Below are 14,005 nucleotides of genomic sequence, written 5' to 3' on the forward strand. Positions count from 1 at the left end.
CCTGGTCCCCTGGGGTAGCAGGGAGCATCGCTGCCCGCCGTAGGGCGGTTTGGCAGCTCCCACCCAGTCTTTCCCCTGGTGATGGGCTGGCCCTGGGGAGGGGGTGCTGGGGGTCCCGGGGAGAGGTGCTGGGGGTCCTGGGAGCCCCCTGTGCTCACCCCCCCATGCCTTCCTGCCGGCAGCGGGGTGGGCCTGGCCCGAGCCCACTTTGAGAAGCAGCCCCCCTCCAACCTGCGGAAATCCAACTTCTTCCACTTCGTCCTGGCCATGTACGACCGGCAGGGCCAGCCCGTGGAGATCGAGCGCACCTCCTTCATCGACTTCGTGGAGAAGGAGCGGGTGAGACCCCCGGGGCCGGGGTTGTGGTGGGGATGGGGTTGCGGCCGGAGGGGGGTCACTCTGCCTGGACATCACCCTGCTCTTGGAGGGGCGCAGGAGCCTGTGCTGCAGGGGCTGAGACCTGCCCCAAACTCATTGCACATGCGGGGAGCTGCCAGAGCAGCACCACAGCCCTGGGCCGGGCTGGGGCTGGCAGAGGCTGCACCAAGAGGGGACCGTGATGTCCCCCCCGTCCCACCGTCCTTCCCCCAGGAGCAGAACGGTGAGAAAACCAACAACGGGATCCACTACCGGCTCCAGCTGCTGTACAGCAACGGTGGGTGCCGGGGCCGGGGGGCCGGGGGGGCGCGGGCAGGGCTCACCCCCCCTCTCGCCGCAGGGCTCCGGACCGAGCAGGACCTCTACGTCCGCCTCATCGACTCCATGTCCAAGCAGGTAAGGCCGGAGGGGGGATGGCCGGGGCGGGGGGCGGGCACCCCCCGCACCGCCGCGCCCCACCCCCTCGGCCACCGAGCCCCCGGGGCCGCCTGCACGCGCGTGGGCACACGCGGGTGCGCCGGGCGGGCCCGTCCGTGAGCGCCCACGCCGGGGCCCCGCGCGGCCGGGCAGCTGCACGCGCGCACGCCCGCCCGCGTGCAGAGCCACGCGCCCGTGCACCGGCACGACGGCGGGCGGGCGGGCGCGAGCGCCCGCGGCGGCGCGCGCACCGGCACCTACGGCCGCGCGCAGCGCGGGCCCACGCCGCCGGGCACGCGGAGGCGCGCGGGCACACGGGCGTGCACGTGCGCGCACCCACCCACGCGCGCTCCCCGCCCGGCCGCTCTCCCGCCCGCTGCTCCCACCCAGGCGAGGGTGCGTGGGGCGGGGGCGGGCCGGCGCGGCCGCAGCGGGCGGGCGGGGCGCCCGGGGGCGGCGGGACCCCCGGGGGCGGCGGCACCCCCCTGCGCGCTCTCCCCCCGCCCCAGGCCATCATCTACGAGGGGCAGGACAAGAACCCAGAGATGTGCCGGGTCCTGCTCACCCACGAGATCATGTGCAGGTAGGGGGGGGTCCCGCCGCGTGTCCTGGGCGGGGGTCCGGCGGCACCAGGGTTGGGCTGCGGGCAGCGAGCGCTGCCTGCCCCAGCTGCCTGCTGCCAGCGCGGGGTCCCCCGTGCCCCATTAGTGCCGCTCTTGTTTACCACCCTCGTGCTCGGTGTTTGTGCAAATTAGCGCTCCGTGCCAGCGCGGCTAATTGATCTCCCGGAGCCGCGCTAACGATGCCAGGGCCGGGGTCGCCCCTCCCCGCTCTGCTCCCCGGGGCCGGCGCTGCCGCGTTTGCCGGCCGACGGCGGCACGAGCCCTGCCCTGTCCCCCGTGGGTGACGTGAGCCCCCGCGGGACGGTGTGGGGCCGGGTCACCCCCAGTTCAGAGCCACCCCGTTGCCCGGGGCTGGGGTGCGCCCCAGAGCGCCCCAAATCTGAGCCCAGCCCCATGGTGTGGAGTGGTGGTATGGGGTGGGTAAGGGGGGTACCCCAGGGGTGCCTTCTCTGCCACGGCCCTCCGTGCCCTGGCGTCGCACAGCCGATGTCCCTGTTCTGGGGTCCGTGTGTGTCCCCCCCCCCGCCCAGCACCCTGGGCCCTTGTGGGGCGCTCGCGTGTCCCCTCTGCACCTCTGCCCCCAACCCCCTCCCGCCATGGGGCAGGACCCCCCTGCTCCGCAGCACAGGGCTGGGCCGTGGGGGGGGGCACAAGGGTGGGGAGTGGGGGTCTGGCAGGCTGTCCCCTCGGGGTTGGGGGGTATGGGGCTGGCCCCGGCCGCCCCCTGCTCCCCTCACATCGGCTCCTCTCCCCGCCGTGCCCAGCCGCTGCTGTGACAAGAAGAGCTGCGGGAACCGCAACGAGACCCCCTCCGACCCCGTCATCATAGACAGGTACCGGGGGTCCCGGGCACGGGGCCCCCCTGCGCCTCCCTGGGGCTGGGGGGGGGCAGCTGCAGGGGGTCCCCCCCAGGGAGCCGGGGAGGGGAGTCCCCTGGGCCAGGGAGCGGGTGCGAGCGCTGTCTTGTTAGCGCTAACGAGCTGGGGGAGCAGCGGGGGGGGGCCAGGTGCCCCCCGGTCTGGCTCGCGGCTGTGGCTGCCGGCCTCGTGCCGGGCTGCGGTGGCAGCCAGCGGTGAGGGATGGGGAAAGCGCCGTTTGCCGTCAGCGCGGCACTTCCGACGCGCATCACGCAAATAAATAATCCAGGCGGCATCCAGCCACTTCGGCGAGCGGCGGGGAGCGCGCGGCAGCCCCGCTCCCGCCCCGGGGCCACGTGCTGCGGGGACATCCCGGTGCTGCACGGTGTCCCCAGGCGTGTGCCCATGGCGTGGGGCCGCGCACGTGGCCCCACGGTGAGGGTCGCCGGCCCGGCGCAGAACGCCCAGAGTCCTTGTGCGTCTCCTGGCACGGTGGCACCTCCCTGGGGACGCCAAGCGAAGCCCAGGCTCTTTGGGGGTGCTGCGGTGTTTAGGGGGCCCCAGCTGGCTCTGCAGGGCTCGGTCACCTTGGCACAGGGGCTGGGGGACGAGGCGAGGGAGGATGGGGGCTGGCCGGCGTCGTGCCCCCTCCTCGCTTCACCCTGCCTGCAAGTGGGGCACCCTGGTCCTGGGGGTCCCTGTGGGCGGCTTTCCCTGCACCGAGTCCCCGGGGCGCTGGAGGGTGCCCGCATCCCTGGGGATGGGGTTGGCACAGACCCTGCTCACCCCCATCCCCGGCCCCCCCGGTGTGACACCGGCCCCTCTGCGGCAGGTCCCGGACCCCCAGCCTGCCCCCACCCTGCCAGCGCCAGCCAGATGTGCCGCCCCCCCCGCCGCCCCCGGCCAGCTGTGTCCCGGCCAGCTGTGCGGGTCGCGGCCCCCGGAACTCCCGGCACGGCCGCCATGGCCTGGCCAAGACAAACCTCCCGGTGACGGCGTCCCCGTGCCCCCCCCGTCCCCTCACGGTGCTGCACCCCGCGCGGGTGCTTTTGTGGTGCGCGGAGGGTCCCAGGGTGCCCTGAGACCGCCCCGTGCTGGAGGCTGGGGCTGAGCCCAGCCACGGGTGCCTGTGGGGTGGGGGGTGAGGGTGATCCCCCCCAGGGCAAGTGCCCCCCAAGGCCGCCCCCAGGGACCCTCGAGGCCATGCCCCAAGGAGGTGACATCTCTGGGCTGGCATCCCCATCCCCGTCCCTCTCCTGTATTGAGGGCAGCCCGGAGGGCTTCCCCCGTGCCCACGCGTCCTCCTCCATCCCCAGGGCCCTCGGGGGTCACCCGGGGCCAGGCGGGTCCCCAGCCCGCCGCCCGCTCCCCCCCGGCCCCCCCGGCCCCGCTCCCCAGCCCGACGCCCAGCCCCACTGGTTTAGAGAGCCAGATAAGTGCCCTATCAACATGTTAATCAAATTACTTAGGAGCTAAAATTGACGCTTTTCATTAATTATACAAGATTATTCTAATTGCAAATTCAAATTTATGCGCTCGGAACAGAAGGTGTTCGGCAGCAGCGCCGGGAATTTGCATATTAAATGGGGAGCGCTGTGCATTAGGGATGCTAATGCATGCACAGCGCCTGTATTTTTAACTCCCGGGCCCATATGTGCGGCTGCCGCTCGGGGGGGACGAGGCCGACCTGGGGTTCAGGATTATCCCCCCCAGCAGCACAGAGCCAGGACCGGGGGCCGGGGAGGGTTCGGGGGGTCCCCCCCAGCCCCACACCGTCCCTGTCAATCTCCTGGCGGGGGGGGTGGGGTGTTTTCCTGCCGTTTTCCAGCTCCTTCCTTCCCCTGATTACCACCTGCCAGGCGGCGGGGGGACACGGGGGGGTCCCCCTCTTCCTGCCCTTGCCCGGGAAAACCGTCCCCCGTGGGCAGCATCCTCGCAGCGCCGCTGTGGGAGCCCCTCTCCGTGTGCCCCGGCGCTGGCTGAGGGCAGGCGCCCCCGGCGGGGGCATGGTCTGGGGGTGCCCTCTCTGCTCAGGGGTCCCACAGGGTGCCCAGAGTCCCCTGGGGGGCCCAATGGCCCCAGGGACTCTATGCCCCATGACCCGTGCCCCCCAGGGATGGGGCTGGAGGGGTTTGGGACGAGGGAGGCTGCACCCGCTGGTCCCGTCCCTGTGCCTGCATCACAGTGGGACCCAGGGATGCCCACGTCCCTGGGTGCCCCATTGACCCCCAGGGTCCCGTCCTCCCCTCCAGCCTCCCCCAACAGCTAACAGGACCACGAGAACTTCCCGATGGGCTCCCACATCCCCTCCCGCCCTCCTGTCCCCTGCATCCCCCAGCCCCGCTGCAGCACTCGGGGAGGTGGCTGGGGGGGCGAGGCGAGGGCTGGGGCGGGATACCAAGGCTGGGTGCCGGAGCGGGGTGTCGGGGTAAGGTGCTGGGTCGGATGCTCAGACGAGATGCCAGGACAGGCTGCTGAGACGGGATGGGGGCAGGACGGCGCACCGGGACGGGGCAGGGTCCTGCACCAGGGATGGGGCAACCCCCGGTATCGGCACAGGCTGGGGGTGAAGGGATGGAGAGCAGCCCCATGGAGAAGGGCTTGGGGGTCCCGGTGGATGAAAAGCTGGACAGGAGCCGGCAACGTGCGCTCACAGCCCAGAAGCCACCCGTGTCCTGGGCTGCCCCCAAAGCCGCGTGGCCAGCGGGGCGAGGGAGGGGGTTCTGCCCCCCTGCCCCGCTCTGGGAAGACCCCCCTGCAGGGCCGCGTCCAGCTCTGGAGCCCTCGGCACAGGAGAGACATGGACCTGCTGGAGCGGGGCCAGAGGAGGCCCCAGCAACGCTCCGAGGGCTGGAACAGCTCTGCTGGGAGGACAGGCTGGGAGAGCTGGGGGGGCTCAGCCTGGAGCAGAGAAGCTCCGGGGAGACCTTCCTGCAGCTGCCGGGGCTGAGAGGGGCTGAGGAGAGTGATGGGGACGGACTGTTTAGCAGGGTCTGTAGCGACAGGACAAGGGGTGATGGTTTTGAACTGAAAGAGGGGAGATTTTGACTAGATCCAAGGAGGAAATTGTTCATGATGAGGGTGGTGAACCCCTGGCCCAGGTTGTCCCGAGAAGTGGTGGATGCCCCATCCCTGGGAACACCCCAGGCCAGGCTGGACGGGGCTCTGAGCACCCTGCCCTGGGTGCAGATGTCCCTGCCCATGGCAGGGGTTGCACTGGATGCCCTTTAGCGGTCTCTTCCCACCCAAACCAGTCTGTGATTCCGTGATTCTGTGACAGGGATGGGGCAGGATGGCACGGAGGGATGCACCAGCCCCAGGCAGTGCCCAGGACCTGCCGAGCAGCTGCCTGCACGGGCAGGGCAGAGCCCAGGCGCATCGGCGAGGGGGCCGGGAGATGGGCTGCCCCATGCCAGGCCAAAGGAGGGACATGGCACAGAGGGATGCGGCACGGTGACTGGGCACGACACGCCGGCCACACGTGGCGCGGTGCCCTGGCACGGGGCGGTGAGCTGGCGCCGTGCGGTGAGCTGGCGCGGTGCAGCAGCCTGGCATGGTGGGGTGACCTGGCACGGCTCAGGGACGTATCATGGTGCGGTGACTTGGGGTGGCAGTGACCTGGCACGGGGCAGTGACGGGGGCTGGCGCAGTGAGCCGGCGCAGTGAGCCGGCACAGCGCGGTGAGCTGGCACGGTGAAGTGACCAGGCATAGCGCGATGGCCGGCCATGGTGCAGAGCAAATATTTGGGGGTGTGCGTGCCCGTGCGCACGCGTGTGGCCGCGCAGCGTGCCCGTGGCTGTGCACCCCGGGGTGGCCCACGGCCGGGGCCGGGGACAGCAGGTCTCTCACCTCGGTGCCCAAAAGCGCACGGGGTGGGAGCCCCGGTGCGCACCCAGCCGTGGGTCCCTGCTCCCAGACGTGTATCCGCGCTGCCGGGAGCACGCACCGCGATCCCCGCGCGTGCGCACCGTGATCTCTGCGTGCTCTCCTCCCGTCCCCGCCACTAGCGTGAGTGCTTCTGCCGCCGCTGCCGCTGCCCATTAATTATTGAGGGGCCGAGGATGACGACGGGGCCATGGACAAGCAGCCCGAATATTTCATCAGGCCGGGACGTGGCGGGAGCAGCTCACGCTCCTGCTCGTCCGTCCTCCACCCGGGAAGCTGCCCGGCACCTGCCAGCCCCCCGTGGGGGGAGAAACAGCACCCCACACAGCCGGGGGGTCCCACGGGACGTCCTGGGGTCCCTGCAGCAGCGCGGTGCGTGTTCGCTGTGTGTGCGTGCGCAGCAGCGTGCGAGCCTGGGCGCGCACGGGCACACACGTGCGCGTGTCCGGCGCGTGCCACACGTGGCTGTCACCCACGGGAGACCGCGCGCGGCGGGGAGCGCCCGAGCATCGCTCCGGTGCGTGATGTGACACGCACGGTGCTACGTCCCTTTGGGGACACCAGGACAGCGGGGGACGCTCCAGCGCCAGGAACCAAGGGATGGGGGGGGGAGTCCCTGGGATGCCCCCCTTGGGTGTGCTGGCACCGACCCCTGGGATCTTTCCTTCCCTTCCAGGTTTTTCCTCAAGTTTTTCCTCAAATGCAACCAAAACTGCCTGAAGAACGCGGGGAACCCCCGGGACATGCGGCGATTCCAGGTGAGCGCCGGGACCACCCCGCGCCCCCCAAATTCCGCCCCACACGTTGCGGCTGCGGGAGGGGAGCAGGTTGGAGACCGCATATGTTTTCCCAAAGGGGTCGAGGGGAATTAGGGACTCGATTCCCCATTCGGGTCCCTAATTCCCCTCGCTCCCCCCGCAGCCCCCAGCTCCCCTCGGCCCCGCACGCTCCCCCCGTGCCCGCAGCCCGGCTCTCCCCACAGCAGCTGGAGGTTGGGGAGCGGAGCGGGGGGGGGGAGCGGGGGTCCGGCCCGTCCCCCACCCAGCACGGGCGCCTTCATTAGGGCCTCTCGTAAAGATATGATAATTGTGACATTTTTACATGATTAACGACCTATCCAATTTGCATAGCGCCAAGCAGCTCCGGGAGAGCAGCCAAGTCCACGCCGGGGGGGGGGGAACGGGGTGCGGCGGGGGGCATGCGGGGGGTGGGCTGATGTCCCCCCGGCCGGTGACACGGTGACGGGACGGTGCCGATCCTGGGGGCAGCGCCGGGGGTCCTGCGGTGCCGCGCGGCTGCGGGGGCGCGCGCGCGCGTGGGTACGCGCGGGCGCGAGGACGTGTACACACGCGTGTACGCACCCACACGGCCACAGAGGTGCGGATTTGCACACGCGTGTCACCACCGAGACACGGAGGGTCTGGAGGACGCACGTGACAGTCCCAGGGTGCGGGGGGACACGAGAGACCACTGCGGGGTGACGACCCCTCCGCGGTGGCCCCGGGGCCGGGCAGCGGCGCGGCCGCGGGGCGCGGGGGGACGGTGGCCCTGAGCCTGCTGTGCCGCAGGTGGTCGTGTCGACGACGGTGAACGTGGACGGCCACGTCCTGGCCGTGTCCGACAACATGTTCGTCCACAACAACTCCAAGCACGGGCGGCGGGCACGGCGCCTCGACCCCTCCGAAGGTGAGTCCCTGCCGGGCGCCCGGCGAGCCCGCGCGCGAGCCCGTGCCGTGCCCCGGCACGTGTGCCCAGCGGCGCGGAGGGGCAGACGCGTCCGTGCCGGTGGGCACGTGTGCCCCGCGGTGCAGGGGCGGCCCCGGAGGCCCTGACCCCACGCCGGGACCCCCGAGGGGGACGTGCCTGCGCCCAGCTCTGCCCCGCGCCGCTCGGAGGCTGCGGCTCCCCCGGCCCTGGCACTGCCCTGCGGCGCGCAGCGGGCACCCCGGGCACCCCGGGCAGCCCTGGAGGTGGGCACCCAGCCCCCTATTTATGCCTTGTGCGTCCGTCCGTCCGCCCAGCCCACACACGCGGCCTCTCCATCCCCCCACCCTGCACCTGCGTTTTCTGTCTGTCCCTTGGTCCGTCCGTCCGTCCCGCGCGTGCAGGCTGTCCCCCCCCCCGGGCGCTCTCTGTCCGTCCGGCCGCTCTGTCCGTCCGTGCACCCGCCACGCCTGTCTGCGTCCCTCCATCCTGTGCATACGTGCCCTGCCCGCCCGTCTGACCCGTTTGCTCTCTGTCTGTCTGTCCTCCGCACGCCCTTTCCACCCCCCGCACCGACGCGCTCTCCATCCCCCCATTCCGTCCCCTGCAGGCGCTCCCCCCCCATCCCCTCCCCACAGCCTGGTGCCCCCCGTCCCACAGCGCCAGCCCCCCCGTCCCCCACCCCTTGCTCCCGCCTGGCGTCTGTCCGTGTCCGTGTGTCCGCGGCCGCCCGTGCCTGTCCCCCGCCGCTCGCCGCTGCCTGGTTCTCACGCTCTGCCTCTGCTCTCCCTCTCTGCCTTCTCTCCCCCAGCCTTGCGCCCCCGGCCCCGACCCCGGCGCCCCCCGCGCCCGCCCCCCGCGCCCCCACACTCACTGCTGCCCTGTCTCTCCCCTCCCGCCCGAAGCAGCCACCCCCTGCATCAAAGCCATCAGCCCCAGCGAGGGCTGGACCACCGGCGGTGCCACCGTCATCGTCATCGGGGACAACTTCTTCGACGGGCTGCAGGTTGTCTTCGGCACCATGCTGGTGTGGAGTGAGGTAGGGGGGGGACGGGGGGGCGGCGGGGGGGCTGGCGAGACCCCCCCGGCCGCAGGCTGAGCCCCGTCTCGCCCCGCAGCTCATCACGCCTCACGCCATCCGGGTGCAGACCCCCCCGCGGCACATCCCCGGCGTGGTGGAGGTGACGCTCTCCTACAAGTCCAAGCAGTTCTGCAAGGGCGCCCCGGGACGCTTCGTCTACACCGGTGAGGGGCGCAGACCCCCGGGAAGGGGCGCAGACCCCCAGAAGGGGCGCAGACCCCCGGGAAGGGGACGCAGACCCCCGGGAAGGGGCGCAGACCCCCGGGAAGGGGACGCAGACCCCCGGGAAGGGGACGCAGACCGCCAGGACAGCGCCCAGGGGATCTCTGTGCCCACTGCCAGCCCCTGGGCACAGCCCTGCCCCACCCGGACCCCCCCTCACGGCAGCTCTGCTGCAGGGGTGGGCGTGGGGCAAGGTTTGGGGCAGGGCAGGGTTAGGGGGCAGGTAGGGGATGCTGGGGTTGGGGTAGGATCGGGGTGAGGGTTAATGCAAAACACTTTTGAAACCCCCAGACAGCGACCCCAGGGGCCGTGTGGGGCGTGAGCGGGGCCACGTACACACGTGTGGGGCGTGAGCGGGGCCACGTGCGCGGTGCGGCGGGGGATCGGTCCCACTGTGCCGTGTGCCGTAGCGTGTTGCCGCTGGCTCGGGCAGCCTGCCCTCGCACCAGCTCCATGCCGTGCCGCACGTCGCCCCGGCTCCTGCCCCGCCCCGGCCCCCGCCGCATCCCCCCGGGACCCCCACAGCGGGGCCGGGGGCTGCCGGACAGGGTTCTGGGAGAGGAAGGGGCGCGGGGGCTGCTGGCATGGGTGGGGGACGGGGGGACAGCTGGGGTTCGCCCTGCTACGCCTCGGCTCAGCCCTGTGCCCCACCGCTCGTGCCTCAGCTTCCCCGTGGGGTTGGGGTGGGGGGGCCGGGGCAGCCGCTGAGCCCCCCTCTCTCGGCAGCGCTGAACGAACCCACCATCGACTACGGGTTCCAGCGGCTGCAGAAGGTCATCCCCCGGCACCCCGGGGACCCCGAGCGCCTCCCCAAGGTAGGGACCCCTGCCCGGGGCTTGGCGCAGGTGCTGGCCCGTGCTCTCTGCCGAGCCGGTGACACCCACGGGTGCAGGCAGGGACACGCTCTCTCCCACGGGTGCTGGGCACCACCTCGCCCAGACCCAAGGGTCTTCCCTGGCAGGGCAGAGGACCAAGGGACAGGGAGGGGGACGCAGAGCCCCTGTGCCCCCCCCGTGCCAGGTGCAGCCCGCGGGCTGGCCTGGCTCCCCGATCCTCAGCGCCCGCCGTGCGCGGGGGTCCGTGCCGCTTCGCCCTCCCCAGCAGAGCCCAGGGCAGGGAGGGGCACGGGGGGACACGGGGAGGGCCACCGGGGGGACGCAACGGGCGCCCGCTGGCTGCCCCGGGCAGCGCTGGGCTGGGGCTTTGGGCATCGCGCGGGTGCGTCGCCGGCGCGGGGGGGCAGCGGGGCAGGGTGCGGGCCCCCCCGAGCCCCGTCCCGCTCCCCACGCAGGAGGTGCTGCTGAAGCGGGCGGCCGACCTGGTGGAGGCTCTCTACGGGATGCCGCACAGCAACCAGGTACCGCGGCCCCCCCGTCCCGCCGGGCCCCCCCGGCTCGTCCCACCCCCCTGCCCCCAGCCCCCCACCCTGCCCGCTCGGCGGGGGGTGCGCCCCGAGCCCGCGGCGCTGGAGCGGGGACGCAGGAGCCGGCCCCGGGCTCGCGGCCCCACATCTGCTTCACATCAGGATTCCTCGAGCGCTGAGTCAGCGCTGCGGGGCCCCCCCGAGCCCCCCACCTGCACGGGGAGGGGAGCTGCTGGGTCAGGCTGCGGGGCTGGTGCCTCCAAAGCCGCCTTTGTTCCCGCGTCCTTCCCGGCCAGCAGCACGAGCTGGGGGGTCTCAGCCCCCCCGCCCCATCGCTGCCCAGCACAGCCTGTCCTGCACCACGGGGATGCTCGAGGCTGCGGGTGCCCTTGGAGGTGACACGAGCTGGGGTGGTCTCAGCCCTCCCTGCCCCATCGCTGCCTGGCACAGCCACGGGGTCGCTGCAGGCGCCGCGTGCTGCAGCGTGACGCCGTCCCCGTGTCCCCCCCGCCACAGGACATCATCCTGAAGCGAGCAGCAGACATCGCCGAGGCGCTGTACAGCGTCCCCCGCAACCCCGGCCAGCTCTCCTCGCTGGCCGGCACCCACGGCCCCGCCGCCATGATGGGGGTCAACTCCTTCGGCAGCCAGCTGGCCGTCAACATCGGCGACTCGCCGCAGGGCACAGAACAAGGTGGGCCGGGGGCCGTGCCAGGCAGCGGGAGGGGGTCCCTGCCTGCCCCGTGCCACCCCCGGCCCCTCTCGCCCACAGGCTACTCCCGAAACACGGGCAGCGTCTCGCCGCGGGGCTATGTGCCCAGCTCCACGCCGCAGCAAAGCAGCTACAGCGGTGCCGCCGGCATCAACGGCTACGGTGGCGGCACCATGGCCGGCCTGGGGGTGCCCGGCTCCCCCAGCTTCCTCAACGGCTCCACCGCCAACTCCCCCTACGCCAGTGAGTTGGTGCCCCAGGATGTCCCCAAAGCCATGCAGCAGCCCCGGGGTGTCCCCAAAGCCATGCAGCAGCCCCGGGGTGTCCCCAAATCTGTGCACCAGCCCTAGGGCATCCCCAAAGCCATGCACCAGCTCTGGGGTGTCCCCAAAGCCATGCAGCAGCCCCGGGGTGTCCCCAAATCTGTGCACCAGCCCTAGGGCATCCCCAAAGCCATGCACCAGCTCTGGGGTGTCCCCAAAGCCATGCAGCAGCCCTGGGACGTCCCCAAAGTCGTGCACCAGCCCCGGGGCATCCCCAAAGCTGGCTGCGGGGACAAGGGGGAGCAGGAACGCAGCGACCTGAGCTGAGACAGCCCTGGCCCCAGCCCTGGCCCTCGCAAGCCGGATCCCGTGCGGTGTCACCAGTGTGTGCTGGAGCGATGCCCCATCCCCGGCTCTGCCCGGCCTGAGTGGGTCTCTCCCCGCAGTCATGCCCGCCAGCCCACCGCTGGGCGCCTCCTCCATCACCCTGCCATCGGGCACCAACGCCTCCACCCCCACCGGGGTCTTCTCCTTCTCCCCCGTCAACATGATCTCGGCGGTGAAGCAGAAAAGCGCCTTCGCCCCGGTGGTGCGGCCGCAGACCTCCCCGCCGCCCGCCTGCGCCAGCACCAGCGCCAGCAGCCTGCAAGGTGAGGCCGGTGCGGGCAGGGCTGCCTCCACCTGCCCGTGCTGCCCGCGGCTCCCTGCCCGCCCCAGCCCACCCCCGGCCCCCCTTGCCCCACGGCGGGGGGTCCCGGCGGCACCGTGCCCGCCCTGCTGCCTGCACCCTCCTGCCTGCAACCCTGCCTGACCCCGCGCCGCCTCCCTGCACCCGCGGCGTGGCTGGGGCCGCGCCGCAGGGCCGGGTGCACCATGCCACCCCCCTCGCTGACCCCCGCGCCCCCCACCTTGGCTCACCCTCTCTTTCCCTCCCGCCGCCCAGACCCGGCTTTCGAGGACTCGGACAAGTTCCACACGCCGGCGCGGCCGCTCCAGGGACTGGCCTATTCCTAAGCACAGTAGGTCCTGGGACGTGCCGGCCCCGGGACCCCCCGTCCCGCTGGGACGGGCAGGGGGAGCGGGGCCAAGGAGGGCGGGGACCCCCCGGCATGCCCACCCTCGCCTTCCCTCGCAGCCGTGCCCGGCCGCCTCATGCCGCCCACGCGAGCCGGGACGGCGCCGGAGCCGCGACACGGACCGGGACCGCGCGCGCCTCGCGGCCCAGCGGCGCCGGCCCCTCCGACCCGCTCCCGTGGGCTCCCGAGGGGAGGGGGGCGCGCAGGGCTGCGGGACCACCGCCCCGCTGCCCCGCGGCCGCCCCAGCCCGGCCCCGCGGCGCCCGGCCCCCTCGCAGGGCGGTGACCCCGGCCGGGGCCGGCACTGGCGTGGCTCGGCTCGCCGGGCAGCCCCTCCTGGGGAGCCCCCGGGAATGGCCCAAACGCTCTGGGTTTAGCCTCAGAAAGACGCCGAGAGACCCGCGGGGGTGGGGGCAGCAGAAGCCACGGGCAGGATGCTCGGGGGCAGGAGGGATGGGTGCTGCAGGGTGGGAGGGATGGATGCTCCGGGGTGGGAGGGGTGCTCCGGGGCAGGATGCGGGAGACGTTCCAGGGCGGGAGGGATGCTCGGGGGCAGGACGGATGCTCCGGTGGGACCCAGTTCCCCCCCACACTTCCCGGCTTTCTCACCGCCACGGCCAGCGCTTTCTCCCCAGATGTGCAGCTCCACATCTGGAGCCGCCCACCCGCAGCTCCCGGTCGGCCGCGGCCGGATCTCTGCCTGCGCCCCGCACCCCGGCGCAGGATCGGGGCCCCAGCGCCCCCCGGGCGGGGGGGCCTGGGCTGCCCCAGCCCACCAAGCTGAGCCCCCGGCGTGGGGATGGCACAGTTCCCTGCCCCGTCAGCCGCCGGGGCTGGCTGTCCCGGGACACAACCGCAGCTCTTTTCTCATTATTATCACTATTATTATTAATATAATATTATTATTATTTTTAGCAGCAGGCAAGCCAGCGGGCAGGGGCTCTGGCAGGGTGGCAGGAGACCCCCCGCCCTGGCACTGCCTCCCCCCGCTGGGGTTTTCCCTGTCCTCCCAGCCGGGAGGGAGCAGTTGGGAATTTTGTAAATAAAGAAAAAGAGAAAACCCCCCCACACTCTTCCCCACCCGCATCCCACCCGCGGGGGTGGCCCATGTCCCCCCGCTGTGTCTTGTGCCACCGTGTGCCGCAGCGATGGTGACGCTGCCGTGCCCTGCTCAGTGTCAGCACGTGTGCCCCCCAGGCAGCCCCCACAGCCCCTCGCTTGGCGCTGGGTCCTCGGCCGATGTCCCCAGCCCCTGCTCAGGGTGACCATGGGGGTCCCGGGGCTGGGGCAGCCCCCAACTGCCCTTGAGGACAGGGTGCCCGGGGTCCCGGTCCCCCTGCGGAGGGGGGTAGGTGCAGGGCAGCGGTGCCGGGGCCCCTCAGAGCGGGGGGGCTTTCTGACATGGAAATAAAATGCCTTGCCA

General features: G+C 72.3%; 2 protein-coding genes across 2 annotated transcripts in view; one reads left to right on the plus strand and one right to left on the minus strand.

The window, feature by feature from the left end:
* The window catches only part of LOXL3 (lysyl oxidase like 3), a gene marked incomplete at its 5' end in the record, with an annotated part of 3,766 nt that extends 3,738 nt beyond the window's left edge, over positions 1-28 (minus strand). The window contains one exon of the mRNA XM_081998938.1: positions 20-28. Coding sequence (XP_081855064.1) covers positions 20-28 — 9 coding nt within the window. The remainder of the gene's footprint in view (positions 1-19) is intronic.
* Positions 29-81: 53 nt separating this feature from the next.
* Positions 82-12,520, plus strand: EBF4 (EBF family member 4; the record flags this gene model as incomplete). Its single annotated transcript, XM_081998939.1, has 15 exons — positions 82-125; positions 183-339; positions 592-774; positions 1,305-1,378; positions 2,183-2,251; positions 6,838-6,919; positions 7,730-7,847; positions 8,771-8,904; positions 8,984-9,110; positions 9,895-9,983; positions 10,460-10,525; positions 11,048-11,225; positions 11,304-11,486; positions 11,953-12,156; positions 12,450-12,520. 15 exons carry the CDS (start codon positions 82-84, stop codon positions 12,518-12,520), a joined length of 1,779 nt encoding a protein of 592 aa, XP_081855065.1.
* Between the last annotated feature and the right edge of the window lie 1,485 nt (positions 12,521-14,005).

Source organism: Phaethon aethereus (assembly GCF_964289735.1).
Source record: "Phaethon aethereus genome assembly, chromosome: 4".
Classification (NCBI taxonomy): domain Eukaryota; kingdom Metazoa; phylum Chordata; class Aves; order Phaethontiformes; family Phaethontidae; genus Phaethon; species Phaethon aethereus.